This window comes from Callorhinus ursinus, unplaced genomic scaffold (assembly GCF_003265705.2).
Source record: "Callorhinus ursinus isolate GAN/ISIS: 27379988/994484 unplaced genomic scaffold, GSC_fseal_2.0 scaffold124, whole genome shotgun sequence".
In the NCBI taxonomy this organism is placed as follows: Eukaryota; Metazoa; Chordata; class Mammalia; order Carnivora; family Otariidae; genus Callorhinus; species Callorhinus ursinus.
In genome coordinates, this window is record NW_027397186.1 from 44,003 (window position 1) to 67,148 (window position 23,146).

General features: G+C 42.4%; 1 protein-coding gene across 5 annotated transcripts in view; it reads right to left on the reverse strand.

Annotated features, from left to right (window-relative positions):
- TRMT2B (tRNA methyltransferase 2 homolog B) overlaps positions 1–11,391 on the reverse strand; it is a 52,434-nt gene extending 41,043 nt beyond the window's left edge. For 4 of the 5 annotated variants that reach the window (XM_025875052.2, XM_073889960.1, XM_025875127.2 and 1 more), the window contains exons 1-4: positions 11,150–11,391; positions 4,636–4,895; positions 3,884–3,938; positions 782–916 (exon numbers count right to left, since the gene is read on the reverse strand). In XM_025875052.2, the coding sequence (XP_025730837.1) occupies positions 782–916; positions 3,884–3,938; positions 4,636–4,856 (411 nt within the window). In that variant the 5' untranslated portion in view covers positions 4,857–4,895; positions 11,150–11,391. Of the gene's footprint in view, positions 1–781; positions 917–3,883; positions 3,939–4,635; positions 4,896–10,580; positions 10,723–11,149 lie in introns of those variants that run through there. The other variant, XM_073889961.1, reaches the window with a different exon arrangement.
- Between the last annotated feature and the right edge of the window lie 11,755 nt (positions 11,392–23,146).

Consider the following 23,146-nt stretch of genomic DNA (forward strand, 5'->3'; position numbering starts at 1 on the left):
AATAAAAGGAACATAAGAATGTTCTCTGGATGAGGACAAATAAATGGCACTTTCTTGGAAGGTATGACGTTTGTGAAAGTCCATAGCTGAGGTCAAGACACTCCACAGGCACTTCATAGTGGAAAGGAGTTTCAATCTTGCCATGAAGCAGGGGTCAGCGAACTTTCTCAGTAAAGAGCCAGATAACAAGTTATTTTAGGCTTTGCAAGTCATATGGTCCTTGTCACAACTACTTAACTCTGCCATGCAGTGCAAAAGCAGCCAGGGACAATCCATAAACAAGCAAGCTCAGCTGTGTTCCAATAAAACTTTACAAAAAAGCAGGGGTGGGTGACAGATACGGCCTAAGGGCCATAGCTTGCCAACCTCTGCCATAAATTAAATTCTGCCTCTCTGAGGCCTCATTCAGCTTCCAAAGTCTGAAATCTTTCTACAGAGGTAATACTGTTGTGGTTGAGAAAGTGAGCTTTGCCTCAAATAGACCTGAGTGTGAACCTCAGCTCTGGCACTTTCTAAATGTGTGTCCTTGGGCAAATTACCTAATCTCTCTGAACCTCAACATCTTCATCTGTAAAATGATAGTACCTACCCCTCAGGGTGACTATAAACAGTCAATGATGATGCATGCTAATCACTTAGCACAGACAATGTGCTAGACAATGATGCATGCTAATCACTTAGCATAGGGCCTGGTCTCCAGAAAGTGCCCAGCAGGTACTGACTGATATTATTAGCTATTAAGGGGACTTAGTAGATAAAGGATAGGGAAGTAGTGGCTTACAGAGGGTATAATAGGATGGAGAAGACAAGAGAGCCCCTCAGCTCTGGGTGCAGATGTTGTCACATTGACTCCATTGAGTTTTTGGAGGTAAGACTCTAGTCTCCGTAAAATTCTCTTCTGAGCTTCAAATTTTACCTACAAAAGAATATACGTAATTAAACAGAGAGACTTATGCAGTATCACCTCGAAAAATGGAAAACAAAGAGGAAAAGAGAAGGTTGTCCCACAGAATCTTGGGTCATGGTCTTAGCAGATAAGGAACCCGTAATGATGGGACAGCAATAGACTTAAGAAGGTATTGGGAGAAAGGTCAAAAGTGAGCTCTTGTGTAAGCTCTTCATTTTAACCGGTCTTTCAGATTGAACACCCAAGCTATAGGTCAGTGCTGTGATAATGGAAATGTTTTATGTTGGTATTATATGCCATATAATATGGTAACCACTAGTCACATGTGGCTAATGAGCACTTGAAATGAGGCTCATGTGACAGAAGAATGGAATTTTTTTTTTAAAGACTTTACTTATTTATTTGACAGAGACAGACACAGCGAGAGAGGGAACACAAGCAGGGGGAGTGGGAGAGGGAGAAGCAGGCTTCCCGCCAAGCAGGGAGTCCAACTCGGGGCTCGATCCCAGGACCCTGGGATCATGACCTGAGCCGAAGGCAGACACTTAACGACTGAGCCACCCAGGTGCCCCAGGAACTGAATTTTTAATCTCATTTAATTTTAGTTAACGTATATAGTTAGTTGCCTCTGCTATATCAGAACATACGCATTTCTACGCGATGCTACGCAAAATCACATGAAAGAAATCACAGGGCATTAAGAGTTCACTTACCTTGATGAGCACTAACAACTAGAATTGTTGACTCACTATAATGTACACTGGAAACTAATTTAATATTGTATGTTAACTATACTGGAATTAAAATTTATTTTATTTTTTTTGTTAAGGATTTTATTTATTTGACAGAGAGAGACACAGAGAGAGAGAACACAAGCAGGGGGAGTGGGAGAGGGAAAAGCAGGCTTCCCGCGGAGCAGGGAGCTCGATGTGGGGCTCAATCCCAGGACCCAGGGATCATGACCTGAGCCGAAGGCAGACGCTTAACCGACTGAGCCACCCAGGTGCCCCATGGAATTAAAATAAAAAAAAAATCACAGGGCTCATGGGAAAAATGGGGTTAGGCACACAACATTCCAAAACTTTATAGTATCACACATAGAAAGGATAGGAACCTAACAAAAAGAGTAATAGTTTTCCACATTCAATGGTTAAGAAATGGGGCGCCTGGGTGGCTCAGCTGGTTAAGCGGCTTGGGTCATGGTCTCAGGGTCCTGGGATTGAGCCCTGCATCAGGGCCCTGGGATCGAGTCCTGCATCAGGTTGCCTGCCCAGTGGGGAGCCTGCTTCCCCCTCCCTGCCCCTCCTGCTGCTTGTGCACTCTCTCTCAAATGACTAAATCTTAAAAAAATAATAAAAAATTAAAAATTAAAAAAAATAAAAGGTTAAGAAATTTATAGATAGATACTACAATAAGAATGGCACTTTACCCTGACAAAGACCTGAAGTTTGCTTGTGGAAGTGGCTGTCCACTTGGGAATGATCCTGAAGTGGTGAAAGGAGGGTTATGTGTCACACACAGAAAGATCTAGCAGCAGACGTGGATGAGCGTGGCTCATACCACACTCAGTGAACTGCGGGAACCTGTAGATGCTTGAAGCATGTGTGCGTGTTCATTTTATGCATTCTTATGCAGCACGGTTCTGCTGGGTACAGTTTGCTTCTTTCATCTGGTGTTTCTCGTGGACAAAAAAAAAGAAATCACTGCTAAGCCAACGTGAAATTTGCATTATGTTCAAATTGTTCCTTAATCTATCAATCCCTTGGGGCGCCTGGGTGGCTCAGTTGGTTAAGCGACTGCCTTCGGCTCAGGTCATGATCCTGGAGTCCCGGGATCGAGTTCCACATCGGGCTCCTTGCTTGACAGGGAGTCAGCTTCTCCCTCTGACCCTCTTCCCTCTCGTGCTCTCTATCTCTCTCATTCTCTCTCTCTCAAATAAATAAATAAATCTTTAAAAAAAAGTCTATCAATCCCTTGGAACAAATTTGTGTTTTTAAAACAAGCATTACAGCAGAATTGACTGTATTTAAAATCAAATAGCCACATGTAGCTATAGTGGCTACTGGGTTGTAAAGTGCAGCTATGTATAAAGCAGCAAGAGTACTTGCTACTCACACATACGGAGAATAACAAAAAAGCAAGGGAGAAAGGAAACAGGCATTTCCCAGTATGTCTCCAGAGTTTGGAAGACGTAACAGGTGTAAAGTTAAAATTTCAGATTCATATTACTCAGCCACCAAAAAGAATGAAATCTTGCCATTTGCACTGATGTGGATGGAACTGGAGGGTATTATGCGAAGCGAAATAAGTCAGGCGGAGAAAGACAAATACCATATGATTTCACTCATATGTGGGATTTAAGAAACAAAACAGATGAACAGAGGGGAAGGGAAGGAAAAATAAAATTAGAACAAAACCAGAGAGGGAGGCAAACCATAAGAGACTCTTAACTCTAGGAAACAAACTGAGGGTTGCTGGAGGGGAGGTGGGGAGGGGGATGGGGTAACTGGATGATGGGCATTAAGGAGGGCATGTGATGTAATGAGCACTGGGTGTTATATGCAACTATCGAACCACTAAATTCTACCTTTGAAACTAATAATACAGTATATGTTAATATAAAAAACTAAATACATTTGAAAAAAACTTTTCAGGCACCTGGGTGGCTCAGTTGGTAAGCGACTGCCTTTGGCTCAGGTCATAATTCTGGAGTCCCAGCATTGAGTCCCGCATCAGGCTCCCTGCTGAGCAGGGAGTCTGCTTCTCCTTCTGACCCTCCCCTTCTCATTCTCTCTCTCAAATAAATAAGTAAAATCTTTAAAAAAAAAAAACAAAAGAAAAAAGCTTTTCATTAGCATATTGATTTTAAGCACCTGTTGGGGGATCTGGGTAGAGCTGTCCAGTCAAGCTCCCTACAAGTCTGGCACCATTCCCCCTGATGGAACTGCGGAGTGAAAACATAAGCTGGGTACCAACCTTGAGCTGTTCCTCATAGCTCAGCCTCCAGAGTGGCGTCACAACATCAGCCAGCCTTAAAAAAAATAGTTCAGGCACTTCATTCATTATATAAATATGTACTGAGCACCTACTATGCATAAGTACTTCCTGCCACCATTTTCTCTGGCATTTTACTTATTCAGAAAACCTAACTCTCATGCCTCTGGGGAGATACAGTCTGGGAGAAGAGCCCATTTTGGTGCTGTCTACTTAACAAAGCAGAACAGATGGGCAAACTTAATATAAGAAAAATCCAGATTTATCAGGAGGTAATTAATCATATTACAAAAGGCTTCACTGTTGGGTTCCTTTAAATAGCTCACCTCCCTAATGCTTTTAAAATATAATTTGATTTAGAAAATACATTTGTTGCATAAAATGAGGTATATTTGTGTTTGCATGGCTGCAACGGGACTATTCATTTGTAAGCCATCTGATCGCTCTCTGGATTCCTGGTTTTCAGCATACCTGCCCTGGACCTTTATAGAGACAAGGTCCCAGTTTAATATCTCATTTCTGTGAAAAACATACTTAGAGGCAAGGAGAATATGCCATCACAAAGCATCTCCACCAACATTCTTCAGGTGTCTTCAAATTTGCCCTGGGTATCCTACCTCAGGCACCCCCTTGACCCCCTGCAATGCCACATTAGTTACATCAGGAATACAGAATTTTAGGAGACCCAGAGATTCAGACTTGCTAATGGGAAACAATATCCGCCTGGGTCTTACCTTTCCTGCCAGGAACCATCAAGTGGTCCAACATGGCTTGGTTTCTTCTGACTTTTCTGTCTTCTTTGACACTTCTTGGGTATCACATCGGTGAAGTTTCCCTCACATGCTGAGCCCAAAAAGAGCTGTGACCAACCTGGACGCTTTGTGGCACACCAGGGGAGCGATCCTGGTTTGGGGAGGAGACCCACCCTGGAGAGGAAACATCTCGGGCTATGCATTGGGACTCTTCTCTTAATCCCTGCAAACCACAGAAACACCTGCATGAAAAGTGAACAAACAGAAGTTGGGAAACAGAAGCACAACTCCCAAACCCCTTCATTCATTTACAAACCCTTACAAAAGCTCAGCACCGAGCACAGTGCCTGGCACAGAGTCAACACTTGGTAAAAGCAGGCCTGCTGAATGGAACTGAATTACTGCATGTCAGGTACTGGCTTAGGTTCCCAAAATAAAAAGATGAGGAAAATATACTCTTTGTTCTCCAGGGAAGAGTTCAACACTCTAGATACACTTCTATAGCTAGTCCCTCTCTATATTCTACCCTCCCACCCAAAACCAACCAGTCAACTACTATTTAGTACGTGCTAGACTATGTGCAAGACACCGTGCCACACAAGATTACAATCTAATTGAGAACATCAAGTGCAGATGCAGAAAAAGATGACAATAAATAACACAATGTGCTTAGTTCCTGACAAATGCTCAGGAAAAGCTTCCCAGAGCAGGTAAGCCTTGCACCAGAACTTAAAGGATGGCAGGGAGCTGAAACAGATGGCTAGACCAGTCTGGCTAAAACAGTAATTCATTTTGGGGAACAGAGGAAATGAGGTTGAAAAGTTACATCAAAGTGAGATCTGGAAGAACTTTAATGCCTGAATAAAATATGGACTTTATTATGAAGGCAACAGTGAGCTGATGGAGGCTTTATGTAGAGAAATAAAGATGAAATAGGGAGGTTAATGAAAAGCAAGTTCAACCACAGGGATGTCCACTCTCACGACTGCTGTTCAACATAGTACTAGAAGTCCTAGCCTCGGCAATCAGACAACAAAAAGAAATAAAAGGCATCCAAAGCAGCAAAGAAGTAGTCAAACTGTCACTCTTACCAGACAACATGATACTCTATGTAGAAAACCCAAAAGACTCTACCAAAAAATTGCTAGAACTGATACAGCAAGAGGGGCCTGGGTGGCTCAGTTGGTTAAGCATCTGCCTTCGGCTCAGGTCATGATCCCAGGGTCCTGGGATAGAGCCCCGCATCAGACTCCCTGCTCAGCAGGGAACCTGCTTCTCCCTCTCCCTCTGACCCTCCCTCTTGTTCATGCTCTTGCTCTCTCTCTCTCTCTCTCTCTCTCAAATGAATAAATAAAATAAAATAAAATAAGACAGTCTCTTCAACAGATGATGGGAAAATTGGACAGCCACATGCAAAAGAATGAAACTGGACCACTTTCTTACACCATACACAAAAATAAACTCAAAATGGATGAAAGACCTAAATGTGAGACAGGAATCCATCAAAATCCTAGAGGAGAACACAGGCAGCAACCTCTTTGACCTTGGCCGCAGCAACTTCTTGCTAGACACGTCTCCAAAGGCAAGACAAACAAAAGCGAAAATGAACTATTGGGACATCACCAAGATAAAAAGCTTTTGCATAGCTAAGGAAACAGTAAACAAAACTAAAAGGCAACCTACACAGTGGGAAAAGATATTTGCAAACGTCCTATCAGATAAAGGGCTAGTATCCAAAATCTATAAAGAACTTATCAAACTCAACACCCCAAAAATCCAGTAAAGAAATGGGCAGAAGACATGAACAGACATTTCTCCAAAGAAGACATACTAATGGCCAACAGACACATGAAAAAACGTTCAACAGCACTCCACATCAGAGAAATACAAATCAAAACCACAACAAGATACCACCTCACACTAGTCCAAATGGCTAAAATTAACAACAAAGGAAACAACCGATGTTGGCAAGGATGCAGAGAAAGGGGAACCCTCTTACACCATTGGTGGAAATGCAAAGTGATGCAGCCATACTGGAAAACAGTATGGAGATTCATCAAAAATTTGAAAATAGAGCTACCCTATGACCCAGCAATTGCACTACTAGGTATTTAGCCAAAGGATACAAACATAGTGATTCAAAGGGGTACATGCACCCCAATGTTTAGAGCAGCAATGTTCCACAATAGCCAAACTATGGAAAGAGCCCAGATGTCCATCAACAGATGAATGGATAAAGAAGAGTGGTGTATATATACAACAGAATACTACTCAGCCATCAAAAAGAATGAAATGTTAACATTTGCAATGACGTGGATGGAATTGGAGGGTATTATGCTAAGCGAAGTAAGTCAGTCTGAGAAAGACAAATACCATATGATTTCACTCATATGTGGGATTTAAGAAACAAAACAGATGAACAGAAGGGAAGGAAAAACAATAGGATGAAAATAGAGAGCAAGGCAAACCATAAGAGATGCTTAACTCTAGGAAACAAACTGAGGGTTGCTCAAGGGGAGGTGGGTAGGGGGAAGAGGTAATTGGGTGATGGGCATTAAGGAGGGCACTTGAAGTAATCAGCCTGGGTTTTAATATGCAACTGATGAATCACTAAATTCTATCCCTGAAACTAATTAAATTGAACATATAAAGAATTTAAATCAAGAATTTAATAAAATTCTATTATTCTGATATAATTCTAAATCAGTTCTAAATCCAGAATTTAATTAAAAAATAAAAACTAAAAAGAGGGAAAAAAAGCAAGTTCGGGGCGCCTGGGTGGCTCACTGTGTTGGGCATCCAACTCTTGGTTTTGGTTCAGGTCATGATCTCACGGGTCATGGGATCAGGCCCTCCTGCATTGGCCTCTGTACTCAGTGGGGAGACTGCTTGAAGATTCTGTCCCTCTGCCCCTCCCCTTGCTCACACATGCTCTCTCTCTCTCTCTCTCTCAAACAGATAAATCTTAAAAAAAAAAAAAAAAAAAAAGCAAATTCATGTTTGAGACATGTGTTTGCAATGGTAAGGAAAATATCCAAATGGAAACATCTAACAAGTAGAGAAGCAGTACTATGAGTCATGAGAGAGGTCCGGGTTAGAGATTTGGTTGAGTGTCTATAAGTACAAGCTGTAAGATTTTTTTTTTTTTAAAAGGAGCTTTCAGTAAAGAGAAGAGCAAAAGACCAATGACTACACCTGGGAAAAAGACAGTATCTGGAGAACAAGAAGAGATGCTGGTGACCCAGGAGAACATGGAGCTTAGAGGCCAAGGAAGATGCTTTTAGGTAAGACACTGACATATCCAGTAAGTCAGAGTCCAAAGAAAGAAGTGAAATAAGGAAGGAGTAAGTGGCAGATAGGAGGGACAAATGAAGGTTTGAGATCTTAGGCATGGAGACCCTAGAGTCAGGCAGACCTGAGTGGTCCCCTGACTCCACCACTTACTACTTAGGTGGCCTTTGGCAAGTCAATCATTCCCCATGACTTTCCTTTTTTTTATCTGTAAAGTGGAGATAATAATAGTACCTACCTCATATAGTGGTTATAAGAGTTAAATAAAGGATAATTAATAAAAAGTACCCAGCAGGGCGCCTGGGTGGCTCAGTTGGTTAAGCAACTGCCTTCAGCTCGGGTCATGATCCTGGAGTCCCGGGATCGGGTCCCGCATCAGGCTCCCTGCTCGGCAGGGAGTCTGCGTCTCCCTCTGACCCTCTTCCCTCTCGTGCTCTCTATCTCTCATTCTCTCTCTCTCAAATAAATAAATAAAATCTTAAAAAAAAAAAAAGTACCCAGCAGAAGATTAAATAGAGCTGATGTTTGTAAAGCTCTGAGCACAGTGCCCAGTACCTGGTGAAAACTTAGTTAACTGTCATGATGCTTAAAGACAATACAGGACTGGGTGGGGGTGGCAATACTGACAAAGGGGAGCATGGGGCAGGGGAGGGGAGGACAAGTAGGAGTAACTATAAGGCAAAAGCTGAAAGAGTCAGAACAGGTGAGGGCCTCACTTTGGAAAGAGGAAGGAATCCCTTTGCCTCCAACACAGGACTCAGTGTTGGTGCCTATTTACTTTATGATGTCTGATCACTGCTGTGTAACCTGTTTGGGTACCAAGGACACGTGAATGGACTTGGCTGGACACCTTAATGATGAGCTGTGAAATTACCTTTTTGCCCTTGTCCTCTACCTTGGATTACATCCCAATGTTAAGTCATACCTTAATTCAGAACACACACACACACACACACACATTTCCAATGTATGTAACCGATTTATTAACAGAGATTCTTCCATGGCTTCCTCTTATTACTGAGAAATTAGTATGCTGTGACCACTGGGTAACTTAAAGGATGCTGGTATGGGTGCTATAGTATTTAGCCCATATACCACTTTGTGTGTTTACAAAATACTAAAGAACATAACTGTCACAACATGGAAGCATTTGCAGGGGATCTTCAGAAATTTCTAACAAAACATACTTAAGCTGTCTCAAAATTGAGGTGTTAATAGATAGCACCCTCTACACAACTCCCAGGAAAAGGCAAGTTATTAAGAACATGGACTTTGGAGCCATATTCTAATCTCAGCTCTGCTGCTCACTAGCTATGTGACTTTGGGCAAGTTACTTAAAGCACTATGAATGTCAGCGTCATCATCTATAAAAATAGGACTAGTACCTTTCAAGGTTGTGCTAAGAATTAAACAAGCTCGGATGCCTGGGTGGCTCAGTCGGTTAAGTGTCTGCCTTCGGCTCAGGTCATGATCCCAGTGTCCTGGGATCGAGGCCGGCATCAGGCTCCCTGCTCAGCGGGGAACCTGCTTCTCCCTCTGCCTGCCACTCCCCCTGCTTGTGCTCACTCTCTCTCTCTCTCTCTCTCTGATAAAGAAAAATCTTAAAAAAAAAAAAGAATTAAAGGAGCTCAAATATATGAAGTGCTCAGGATGGCACCTAACACAGTAGGCATTTGACATGTCACTGCCCCTCCTTAGGCTCTGATTTGAAGCACATCACTTGATTTCTTCATGCCTCGACGTGTCTGACCTGCAAAACTGGCGAAATGTAATAAAGCCTGTGAGTGCCGTTAGGATAAGTAAAATTATGTGGGAAACTTATAAAACAAAACACAAACCAAAGAACTTTCATAACATTCTGCATTAGTGCCTGCTGGAGTGTGGTGAGCTTAAGGCCTGCCCCGGACCACCTATGAATACTATCAAAAGTGTGTGATCTGTGATAAACATTTTTCTAAAGTGAGACAGAAGTACGTATTTGATATGAAGAAAAGCAAAAGCCAGAGAGAGGAAATGAGTGAAGAGGTAGGAGACAAAAAATAAGGAATGGGCAGAATGGGGGCAGACTGCAGGGGGAGGGTGTGCTACAGGCCCATTTAGGCGTTGGCAGAGGAGGGACAGGGGAGCTGAGGGCTGAAGACAACTATCTGTACCCCACAACATTCAGACTTTTTTTGAGTGTGTGGGTCCGCTCACTGGTGAATGCCACCAGGACTGTGTTCTACTTGCCCTGTATCCCAGCAGTAGGCTCTTGTGCATCTAGGTTTCTTCCTCCAAATTATCAGGTTTGGTCTAAAATAGGACCCCACTATTGCCAACCGGTCACCGCGCCTGGTAAAGACCCTTTCATCATATTTAGTAATTTCTGAAGTGAAATATATTTTTCAAGGCAGCATAATAATACCAAAGTGAATTATGTTTCTTTGTTTCTTGATGTCGGAGGAGGCAACAGCCCACAGAAAAGACTAGTTTCTTTTCAGAGGTTTTCCTGTTTTAAAATAAATGCTTGGGTTAAAAAAAAAAAAGTGTGTGACATCTGCTCAGTTTCTCCTATAGGAATTAATCGGAAAGGGACTCAGGGTCCAGAGCTGCTAGATAGGAAGGAAGGCTAAATCTCTAGGGCTGGAATAACTAACCTGCCTGAAATGCTCAGAGATTCCAATCTGAGACTATGTGGTAGGTCTGATCCATGTGGGGCCAAAGAGCTTCTTGGAGCAAAATGTTAACCCACAGACAAGGGTCCTGCTTACACTCTCTGTTCATCCTTCCTTCAGCTGGCCTGGCCCCACACACGGTTCTTGGCTAGAGAAGATGGACATAAAGGTGTATTGCTGAGTCCTCGCTGCAATGCACGCTCCATCAGGTCCTTCCCCCACCAGACCCCCTCACCAGCCCCTCCATACCCCTCTTCTCCGGGCAAGTTCTATCCACCGTGTCTGTGGGAAAGACTATCACTGAACTTGGGCCAAGGGAGGGCTGAGGTCACAGCACGGGCGGACGCAGGGCTGGCCGCAACCTTGCACAGCCAACATAGGTCAGGTCCGCGCGTCCCCCACCTCCGCCGGCCTCCTCAATTCCCCGCCACGCAGGCGGACTGGCTCGCTAAGCAGTTTTCTCTTCAGTACGGGTTCAGTCGGGCTTTCCGAGCTCTCCACGTACCCCCCCGCCCCCCATACCTTTGCAACCAATAAACCCTCTTACAAACCTGAGGCGGCCAACGAAAAAGCCAGCGGCCGGCCTGGATCTCTGCCGCTGGGCCGAGTCACTTCCTGGTGCGCACGGCGGCTCGACTCCCGACGCACACGCAGCCAGGCCGGGGCAGGCGCGACGGGACGCGGGGCTCCTCCCAGGCGCGGGTCAGCCGGGCCTGCCCCGGACAGCCAGTTTCGGGGAGCTCTCCTCTCTACCCTAACCGGGCGCTTCTCTAGACAGCTTCCTCCAAATCACTCAACGCCCTATTGCCCCCTCCCCTCCCCGCCCCAAGGCTTCTCCCCAAGGTCCCCACTCCTTCCCTCCTAGCGACCCCGCCCACCGCCTGCTCTTCTCCCGGTCCCATTGGCGGACCTGGATAAACCTCAAAAATCACGAAGAAATCTGAACTACAGCGTGAATAGCGCTACCCATCGCAGGGGTGCTTGCGATTTAACTCAGCCAAAATTATAGGCTCAGATCCATGATGGCTTGGAAGATTGGGAGATGAAGGGTAGGGTGGTTTCTTCAAATCGCAACTTTTTGTAAAAGTCGGCCCTTTTTGGAGCCCTAGGGTTTTTCAGGCGTTCGTTCTCCCTCTATTTTATATTGCTACAGAAAAGTGTTACATTCTTATGACAAGGTAAACCTGTTGGGTTTTTTTTTAAGATTTTATTTATTTATTTGACAGAGAGAGACACAGCGAGAGAGGGAACACAAGCAGGGGGGGTGGGAAAGGGAGAAGCAAGCTTCCTGCCGAGCAGGGAGCCCGATATGGGGCTGGATCCCAGGACCCTGGGATCTTGACCCCAGCCAAAGGCAGACGCTTAACGACTGAGCCACCCAGGCGCCCCGTAAATGTGGTTTCTTAAGTGGATCCCACGCAGGGCTACTAAATCCTCAGGGCAAGAATTGTTTTTCAACTTCAAAAGACAGGAGGCTAGATACTGACGTGGGAAAGAAAGGCAGAAGGAAACGTAGGTAAAATTAAATGTCCTTATAACCTGCCGCCCAATGACAAAGCTCCCAACTGTCTTAAAGTTAATGCCTTGCTAGAGGGAAAAACAACCTTAGTTTGACAATAGCAAGGCCTCCAGTATCTTGTGAGTCTTCTTTAGCATATGAAAATCCTTTTGGAACTTCCCTTATCTTTACTTCCCTGAACCCCAAAGTATATATAATCAGTTGCTCCTCACAATCCCGAGGCTATAGCGGCTCTTTCTGCCCATGGGTCCTGTCCTGTGCTTTAATAAAACCACCTTTTTGCACCGAAGACATCTCAAGAATTCTCTCTTGGCCATTGGTTCCGGACCCTGCCAACACAACAACACTACTCCAAAAATATATCAGATACCACTAATTCATCTACCAGCTCCCGGACTACATTCAGTGATTCCTCTAATTTTTAGAGGGGTCAGGAGCCCAGCCAAATGAGTAAGAGAATGTTGAAGTATGCACACGTGTGTGCTGTAAAAAAAAAAAAATGTTTTTAATAAAATTAAAATAGTCCACATTTAATGACACTTAATTTTTATATTTAATAGTAATTGGACTTTAGTGGAAAGCACTTTATAGCTAACATTTCAGTTATTTATTTATTCAAAGTATAACATGCCTATTATGTGCAAGGCAGTGCACTAGCCCTAGTAAGTACAGCAGTAGGTTAAACATGGCCAAGTACCACAAATAACAGCAGATATTAAGTCAGCCAGACCAAAGTTCAAAGCCCAGACTTGCCAGATATAAGCTATGTGAACTGGGGCAACTTACTTAATTGCTCAGTGCCTCAGTTTCCTCATCTGAAAAAAATGTCCATAATAATTGCACCTACCTCACAGGGTTGTGATAAAGAGTAAATAAGTTAATATACGTAAAGTATTTAGAGTAAGCACACACTCATTGTTAGCTATTATCATCCAAAAATAATTTTATATACTGTATATGTACACAAACATGCACACACATGCATATATACCCTTTAAAAAAAGAGAGAGATCTTTTACTCCCCATTCCAAAGGCTTGAGCAGGTAAAGGTTTGCCTCAATTCATGGCCTTTCCTAACCACTCTAATGGTTCTTAAGCATTATTTGAACTAAAACCATTGCTTCAGGTTTCTAGGCTTGCACATTGCTATCAAGTGAGACCAGGCTGGAGAATGCACCTTTGGTTCTCTTCTCCCTTTCTCTTCTTTTTTTTAGTCCCCTTTTATGCAGATAGCCAGCTCTAGTCCTTCCTCTACCTCTTCTTCCCTTTTCTTCTCCTTCCCATGCTCTTCAGCTCCATTATCATTTCTCATCTTGGCATTTATTGTTGTGCCTAGCACAGAGCCTGGTGCCCTAATAGGAGCTCAATGAATATTTGATGAATTGAATTGACTCCTCCCCTTGTCTACTTGAAAGGGAAAGGGCATGTTTTCACTCACCCCCACCCCCACCTGTTCTGAGCATCCAAGTGAACTGCTTTAAAGAAAGTTTGTCATTTGAGAAGGCAGAACCCTGAAGGGTAAAGAGAGAAAAGAAATTAAGGAAGCTATAATGTAATTATTTAGCCATTAACTCTGTTATATTTATTTAATCTGATAAAGCATGTTCTTCTATAAAAGAGAAATCATCACATTTGTAAGAGGGGCAAGAAATATCCCATAATAAATAAAAGGTTAGACTCTTCAACTGGAAAAGTCAATAAATGGACATGTCAGAGGTGACAAGCAATATTGTTAAATTAAATAAGAGATGAGGCCAAGATAACCTTTGCTTAACTTGGTTATCAGCAAACCAAATCACAACGTGAAGTTTCTAGAAATTTGTCATTCTCACTTTGGTCCAGAGGAGATTTCTGAGAGGCTACGGCATTAGCTTTCAGAAATAAATGTATTAAAATCACTTCCATTAACCACATTCTTCAGGTGTGACTGTGTTAGAGGCTGAGAGGAATAGATGCACAGACCATGCCCTCTAAATTGTGTGACCCCATGGGAAGACTCACAATGAAAGAATACACAATAATGGGCTTTGGTAATTCTAGCAAAGCAATGAAAATCCGGATAGTGAGGGAAGGAAAAGAATGTGAGAACTGAGTTGAATGCTTAAGATTTGTATAACCTGAGAAGAGGTAGGAGCTGCAGCAGGAAAACAAGAATGAGCAATTTGTGTCCAAGGCCCAGGAGGAGGCAGGCCAGGCTAGATGGGAGGGTTGTACCAAGTCATTAGCTTTCTGGCCTATTAGGTCACTAGGTCAGGAAAGATAATGAAGGGCCTGGAGTGCTGGATGAGGGGCTTGATCTAGTTTTCTTAACAATAGGCAACTAATGAAGAGTTTTTCATGAGATGTTTCTGGAACAGAACTCTAGATGTTGTATGTAGGATAGATTTTAGGGTGTAGTGGCCTGGAAGTTGAGGGAGACTGCTACAGTCATCCAGATGGGAGACACTAAGTCTCTGTACTAAGGCAGGTTACACTGTGTTCTGTAAGAATTTCTCAAAATGTGGGCTGCGCCTGGGTGGCTCAGTCCTTTAAGCAACTGCCTTAGGCTCAGGTCATGATCCCTGGGTCCTGGGATAGAGTCCTGTGTGGGGCTCCCTGCTCAGCAGGGAGTCTGCTTCTCCCTCTCCCTCTGACCCTCCCCCCTGCTCAAGCTCTCTCTCTCAAATAAATAAATAAAATCTTTAAAAAAAGAATTTTTTAAAAATGGATTAAGAGCCCATCTGCAATGTAATCAGCTGGGGTGATTGTAACAAATGCAGGTTTGTGAACCACCCCCCATACCTACAGAATCAAAATCTCAGGGGGATAGTATTCAGAAATATTTGCATTTTTAACAAGCACTGATAGTGATGTCCATTAAAATTTGAGACCTACCACCATGCATCAACTGAAATACTAGATGATTAGTTGAAAGTTCAAAAAAATCAAATCGAAAAAGCCCTAAAATAGAATATAGATAATTATGCATCTGAAATTTGGACATAGGAGGACTTTCTAAACTGAAAACCAGTAGGAAAAAAAACACCAAGTAGGTCGAGTTTACTACATAAACCCTAAGAATTTCTATATGACAAAGATATAATTAACAAATTAAATAATACATATCAAAGGAAAAAGATATACAAGTCTGGCAAAGGGTCATTATCTTTATTGTATAAAGAGCTTATATAAACGGATAAGAAAAACACAGTGACCCCAATAGAGACCTTGGTAAAGGTTTGAAGAAATAATTCACAGGAAAAGAAATATAATTGGTCAAATAGTGCTTTGTTCTACCTCACTAGTAATGACAGAACATGCAAAGTATATAGATTGGCAAAGATTTAAAAAAATCTGTTATTCCTCAAAGTAGACCATGGACAGTGAGGCAGATGCTCTTGCATATTGCTGGTAGGATTGTAAATTGATATAAAGTTCCTGGAAAGCAATTAGAATCAAGAATCTTTTGGGGCGCCTGGGTGGCTCAATCGTTGGGCATCTGCCTTCGGCTCGGGTCGTGATCCTGGGGTCCTGGGATGGAGCGTCCTGGGATCGAGCCCCGCATCAGGCTCCTTGCTAGCAGGAGGCCTGCTTCTCCCTCTCCCACTCCCTCTGCTTGTGTTCCCTCTCTCACTGTGTCTCTCTGTGTCAAATAAATAAATAAAATCTTTAAAAAAAAAGAATCTTCTAAAATATCACATCATTTGCCCCTGAAATTCCACCTCGGGAAGTTTATTCTAAGGAGATAGAGATGTGAAGGGTCTTACAGTTAAAAATTAAGAAAGCATTGGGGCTCCTGGGTGGCTCAGTCAATTAAGCCTCTGCCTTCAGCTCAGGTCATGATCCCAGGGTGCTGGGATCGAGCCCTGCGTCGGGCTCCTAGCTTGGCAGGGAGCCTGCTTCTCCCTCTCCTCTCTGTGCTCTCTCTCGCTATCTCTCTCTCTCTCTCTCTCTCTCTCAAATAAATAAATAAATAAAAATTAAATTAAATTAAAAAGCATCTTTAAGGTCCAACATTGGAAAAATAGGGAATGGTTATTACATAAAATATGGTCCGTCCATAGACTACTGCAGAGACACTAAAAATGACACTCATGGTATGGTGTTAGAATTCAGAAGGGCATTACCTTTAGGGTGTGGGGAGTGGCTGGCAGGGGGAATGAGGGGGCTTCTGAGGTGCTGATAATATTCTATTTCTTCATCTCGGTGCTGGTTATAGAGGTGTATTCACTTGGCAAAAATGGATCAGTCTGTACTCTTGATATGTGCACTTTTCTGTATGTATGTTACACTTTAGGAAAAATTTAACTTGAAATTGTGTCTTTGAAAAGTTTGTAACAGCATGGAAATATGTGTAGAAGGCAACCTTAAATGAAAAAGGCAGGATAAAGAATTATGCGTTCAGTATGATCCTATATGTATAAAGCAAAAAATGCATTGGAAGGCAATACAACAATTCTTTACAATTGTTGCCTCTAGATAGCAGACTTAGGAATGAATCACTTGTCAGCTTTTCACTTCTGTACTTTTCAAATTTTTTTCACAATGGACAGGCATTACATTGATAATAAGGAAAAATAGTAAAATATCAGAGAAAAAAAGTGAATTGACGCATCTTGGTAAAGCCCGCACAGTCCAGACTATGAAACTGAGAACCAGATTTTATCAGTTCCTGTGGAGGTGATTTAGACTCTGAGGGACTAACTTACATGTAGCAGATTTTTAGGCTACTGGCTTACAAGCCAGTTTCTAGTGACTGAAATATTCTTATCTCCTATCTAGGGTTATACCTACCAGCTATTTATGTACTGGAGAAACCAAACTAGCAATCAGAAGGTCACTTGCAATTTAAACAGAGATGAATGGTTTTGAGAGAGGTCTTTGGGTTAATTGTAACATGCTTTCCAGACCAGCGTTCCTGTTACTTGAAGAGTGTTGGATAAACACTGACTCTCCACTGTTCTTTTTTCCATCACCTCTAACTACTTACCAGAATTTTCTGTCATTACAATATTACCTGCCTCCTATCCTCATGTCACAGTTGCCAAGGTAACAGCTCATCTTACATGAATTACATTCTGGGTTGGTTGCTCCCAGGTGAGATATTGGGAAGCATCTTAATCTCATCTGCAGTATATCTACAAATTATATTTACAAGAAGTTGCTTCAGGGAAGAGTCACAGATGGCTAGTTTCATTCACTGTGAGCTTTTTAAAAAAATTTTTTTTCTATTGAAGAGTCTATCATTTCCTGATTTATGTTTCTAATTTTTTCTAAACTGTATCTCTTAGGTTTGGAGATACATATTACTTTTGGGGCCCTTCAGTTCCCTGATAAACATCAAGGGTTTTTGAAGAGAGTACTTAGGAGAATGGTATTGGCACTTACAAAAAATAAGGAGGTCAGAAAGGGAGTTTTTTGAGAGAGAGAGAGATGATAGTGGAACACTGAGTGAGGGTCCAGTGGGCTTATAGAGAAAGAGTTAACATAATAGGAAAGCTCTCATGTTGTATGTGGGAGGAATTACCCTGGAAACTGTCACCAAACTACCTAGCTACCTTTATGTTCTGGTTTCTAAGGTAACACAGATATTTACTACCTCGCATTTACATGGCTGGTGCTGATGTTCACTTTCTCACTTAATAAGGTCCCAACCCTTTGCTTTTTATAGTGTTGAAATTTGCAATTCAATATTAATAGCATTCCAACACTGGCATCTCTTCCCTCAGAACTAGATGTAGAGAAATAACAGGGGGACACCTCTCCCATGTCCTGGTCCACATTGGAATGCCATCAGTACCTGAACCTCAGCTTCATGCCCGGGACTCAGCCCAAGGGCACAAATTCTGCAACAACCTAGAGGCTACAATTTCCATCATCTCCAAATCACCATCCGCAGCAAATCTTCAATACTAATGACACTCATCTCTACTTTCTTTTCCTGATGCTATGCACCTGGATTTCTTTTAAGAGCCATTATCAAGTTGAATGGAATGGTAGGACTAGATTGTTTTTAAGATGCCCTCCTATGCTTTTATGTTCCATGATTCTGTGAAGAAATGTAAATGAAATACTTTCTGCCCCGTCCCCACTGAGTTGTTTAAGATATTTTGTTTGGTTTCTGATTTTGTAATTAGGATCTTTTCCAAAGGAATCCAATTATGTTGGAAATAAAAGTGATTATCCCGAGCAGCCCTAATAATAGTAATCAAATAATAATAATAATAAGTATTCAGCATGTATGGAATCCTTATTTTGTGCCTCACTCTGTGCTTGGCGCTCTATGTGCATTATCCCATGTAAGTACCTATTTTACAGGTAAGAAATTGGTAGCTATATTTTACAGATGAGGTAACTGACATTTAGTGAGGGATCAACAACTTGCCCAAGGTCATGCAGGAAGTGGTGGAACCAGAACTTGAACTCAGCCGTCTGATGCTTGTGTCTCCACTTTTAATCTTTCAGCTTTTCATTGGTGGTTCTCAAATTTTAGTGTGCCTCCAAATTCCCTGGAGGACTTGATAGAACAGATTGCTGGGGCCCCTTTCCAGAGCTTCTGATTTAGTGGGTATAGGGTACGGCCAGAAAATTTGCATTTCTAACAAGTTCCCGAGTGATGCTGTTGTTGCTGGAGCAGAGGACCTGTACTCTGTACTCTATAGCCTTCTGTCAAGGACAGAAGAGCCTCTAGCTGTAAGAACATGAGAAAGCTTACACTCTCCTCATGGCTCAGTGCTCAGGGACCCTGGGGATGTTCTGAACTTCAGGTTCCAGTCACTGCCTCTGCCTCTCCAGGAAGACCAGACAAGAGATTCCACCCTGGGGGAGAACACAGTGCAGGGGCTGCGCTCACAGAACACAAGATTACTGCAAATGGACACAGCCTGGGTTAGGCTCAGTTTCTAACCTGGCCCTGACAGCTGGTTCTCTTGTGGAAGTAACTCAAAGAGTTAAAATTGAAGAGCAGTATTTGCCGAGTATAGTTACCTGTCAGTTGGGATTTTGATAAAACTGACACATTCAGTCCAGTGCTGTAGAGGGTCTCGATTAGCACTACTTGTGAAGCTTAGGAAAGAGCCATTACTGTGCAAGCTGTCCTCAGAGCTTGCTGTTCACACCTACCTTATAAAGAACATATGTAGGCAGAGGCACTCACCCCACCATAACCTTGTTTCTCTTTTCACTTTTCACTCTTTTCCCACCATGTGCCTTGTGTTTCCCTGAGATACCGCTGAGGTCGCTGAGTTTTGAGGCAACAGAGTCCAGGGTTCGTTAGTGTGGTCGCACATTAGAAGCAGTTGGAAAGTTTTTTTGAAAATACCAGTGCTGGGGACCCACCCCAGACCAATTAAATCAGAATCTCTGCAGATGGGCCCTGCTTATATGCCTTAAAAGGAAATTTCCAGGTGATTCTAAGGCCAGCCAAGGTTAAAAACCAATAGTGGTCCAAAATATAGGCTCTGCTATTAGGCAGACTCTATTGCTATCTCTACCACTCATAAGAAGATGACCTTGGGCAAATGCCCTCACCTCTTTGAGCCTCAATTTTCCCATCTGTAAAAATTGGCCTAGGACTCTGAAAAACAAACTGAGGGTTCTAGAGGGGAGGGGGGTGGGGGGATGGGTTAGCCTGGTGATGGGTATTAAAGAGGGCACGTTCTGCGTGGAGCACTGGGTGTTATGCACAAACAATGAATCATGGAACACTACATAAAAAACTAATGATGTAATGTATGGAGATTAACATAACAATAAAAAAATTTTAAAAAATTGGCCTAGGTCGCCTGGGTGGCTCAGTTGGTTGGGCGGCTGCCTTCGGCTTGGGTCATGATCTTGGAGTCCCTGGATCGAGTCCCGCATCGGGCTCCCTGCTCGGCAGGGAGTCTGCTTCTCCCTCTGACCCTAACCCCTCTCATGTGCTTTCTCTCATTCTCTCTCTCTCAAATAAATAAATAAAATATTTTTTTAAAAAAATTGGCCTAATAAGAGAACTCACTTAACAGAATTTTCAGAGCATTCAGGGATCACTATACAAAACACTTAGTATCTGTTGCCTAATATCTCATGGGATTTACACATTTACATGAACTCTTCGCCCTCTGTGAGCATGTGAGTTCATGACCCCTGGTGTAGTCACCACCAGAGACCTCTACAGGTGGAGCAAAAACCTACAAATATGCAAATGATAGGATGTAAGGAATGGTATGGATCAAGAATAGGATTTCTTGGGGCGCCTGGGTGGCTCGGTCAGTTGGGCATCCGACTCTTGGTTTCTGCTCAGGTCATGATCTCGGATTCTGAGATCAAGCCCATGTTGGGCTCCATGCTCAGCGAGGAGTCTGCTGGAGATTCTCTCGCTCTCTCCCCCTGCCCCTCCTCTCTCCCTCTCCCTCTCTCTCTAAAAATAAATAAATAGACCTTAAAAAAGAGAATAGAACTTCTCATGCCCTAAGAGACAGCAAGGAGGGCCACCTCTTTGTAGGAGCCAGGCACTGGAACTCAGTTCAGTTTCAAGTTCAAGCTGAAAAATCCAGTGTTCTGGGGCGCCTGGGTGGCTCAGTCATTAAGCGTCTGCCTTTGGCTCAGGTCATGATCCCAGGGTCATGGGATAGAGCCCCGCATCGGGCTCCCTGCTTGGCGGGGAGTCTGCTTCTCCCTCTCCCACTCCCCCTGCTTGTAATCCCTCTCTTGCTCTCTCTCTCTCTCTCTCTCTCTGTCAAATAAATAAATAAAATCTTTAAAAAAAAATCCAGTGTTCTATTTTGCCTCCAAAGCCAAATAAAGATAAGAATCATCTCAAACCAACAGCTAACATTATGATAGATGATAAAATAGAAGTTAGCATGATGTAGCAGTTAATAAAATGGACTTTTTTCAGACATACCTGGGTTTCAAATCCCAGCTCAGTAACATACAGACATGTGACTTTGAGCAATTTACTTAACCAAACAAAGCCCAGTAATGATAGTTCCTATTTTGGGGCGTTGCCGTAAGGAATGAATGAGATAATGTATGTAAAGCACTTATAATGGCATTTGACACATGGTAACCCCTCAGTAAATGATAACTCTCTATTACTAAAAGCATTCTTACTAGGATTGAAGACAAAGCTAAGCTGTTGCCATTTAAAAGTGCTTAGAAATGTTCCAAGCAACCAGTACTATTCTCAGACCTGGGCAAGAGGGGCTTCTGCTCTGGCACCCACAGTTTAGAGGATCCCTCATATTACAAATACATAAAAATAAATTTATTAAAGAAGACATGGCCGGGGCGCCTGGGTGGCTCAGTTGGTTGAGCGACTGCCTTCGGCTCAGGTCATGATCCTGGAGTCCCGGGATCGAGTCCCGCATCGGGCTCCCTGCTCAGCAGGGAGTCTGCTTCTCCCTCTGACCCTCTTCCCTCTCGTGCTCTCTCTCTCATTCTCTCTCTCTCAAAAAATAAATAAAATCTTAAAAAAAATAAAAATAAAAAAAATAAAGAAGACATGGCCATCTGTGTCACCCAGGATCCCCAGTGTGGCACAACACATAACCCTAACCCTCTGCTCTCATAATTAACATCCTTCAAATGCAAGGGGAATACTTCCTATTGCTTGCCCTGTGTGCTTGAAACAAAAGGCAAATGCATCCGAATGCCTTGAAGGTTTGTGAGTTATGCTGCTGCTGATATCAGACACTGCTTTAGTGTGCAGGGAGAATTTGAGCAGCAGAAGTGCTTAGTAAGAGAAAAGATAAATCAACCTGTCAAGTCCTTCCTCTCTCAATAGCAATAGATTCTTCCATAACACTGATTGTTTCCCAGTAGTAACAAGCATTGGCTTTCTGGCTTCTCTTTGTGTTCCAATTCATGGTTCCTTGACATGTGGTAAGTGGACCTCCATTTGTACTCTTGCCCCAGGCCAGGCAAATCTTAGAAGCTGGCCTGTAGCTAGCACAGTAAGATATGAAAAAGGAATGAGGTATAACTATTGGAAAAGGAAACAAAAACCATCATTATTTGTAGCTGATTCATTTGTCGCTCCAGAGAACACCCAAGGGAATCAGTTGAAACACTCAGATGTAACTCAGAAAAAAGAGTTCAACAAAGTGACTGAATAGCAATCAATAGTTTTCCTATAAGCCAGCAACAACCAGTTAGGAGATATAAGGAAGAAAAAAAATCCATTTGTGATGACAACAAAAAATAGCATAGAATCCCTAGAAATAACTTTTTTAAAAGTTTTTATTTATTTATTTGACAGAGAGAGAGCACAAGCAGGGGGAGCAGCAGGGAGAGGGAGAAGCAGGCTCCCGCTGAGCAGAGAGCCCCGCGTGGGGCTCAATCCCAGGACCCTGGGATCATGACCAAGCCAAAAAGAAGACACCCAACCGACTGAGCCACCTAGGCACCCCTAGAAATAACATTTTTTAAGAGGCATATGCTCTGCACAAAGAAAAGAAGGATATTTGTATATCTCTCAGCGACTAGGATTTGAATAAATGGAAATTGATGCCATATTTCTAGATGAGAAAGCTAAATTTTGTAAGATGACCGCTTTAAAAAATTAATCATATGTTTAATTTAATCCAGTCAAGATTCAAAGTTATTTACCATGATAAAGTGATTCTAAGTTCACCCAAAAGAATAAATAAGGAGTATAGCAATGAAATTTTCAAAGAAAGAATAATAATGATGGGATACTTGGCTTATGAGCTATTAAAATGTATATATAAGTTATAATATTTAAAACATTATAGTATTGTCACAAGAATCAACAAACAAATCAGTGGAATAGAAACCTTGAGACTGACCTAGTAAAAAGATAAGAACCCAATATACAATAAAGGAAGCATCACAAACCAACAAGGACAGAATTCATCAACATATGAAATGTAAAAAAAAAAAATGAAAGCATAAAACAGCTTTAAAAAGTGCAAGCAAATGTTAAATTTTGAGATTGGGAAGAATTTTCTAAGCAAAAAAGCAATGGAAAAGTCATAAAAGTATTGCTACACTTGACTCCATTAAATGTATTGGCAAAAACAAAGTGGGAAAGATACTTTTTTATTTT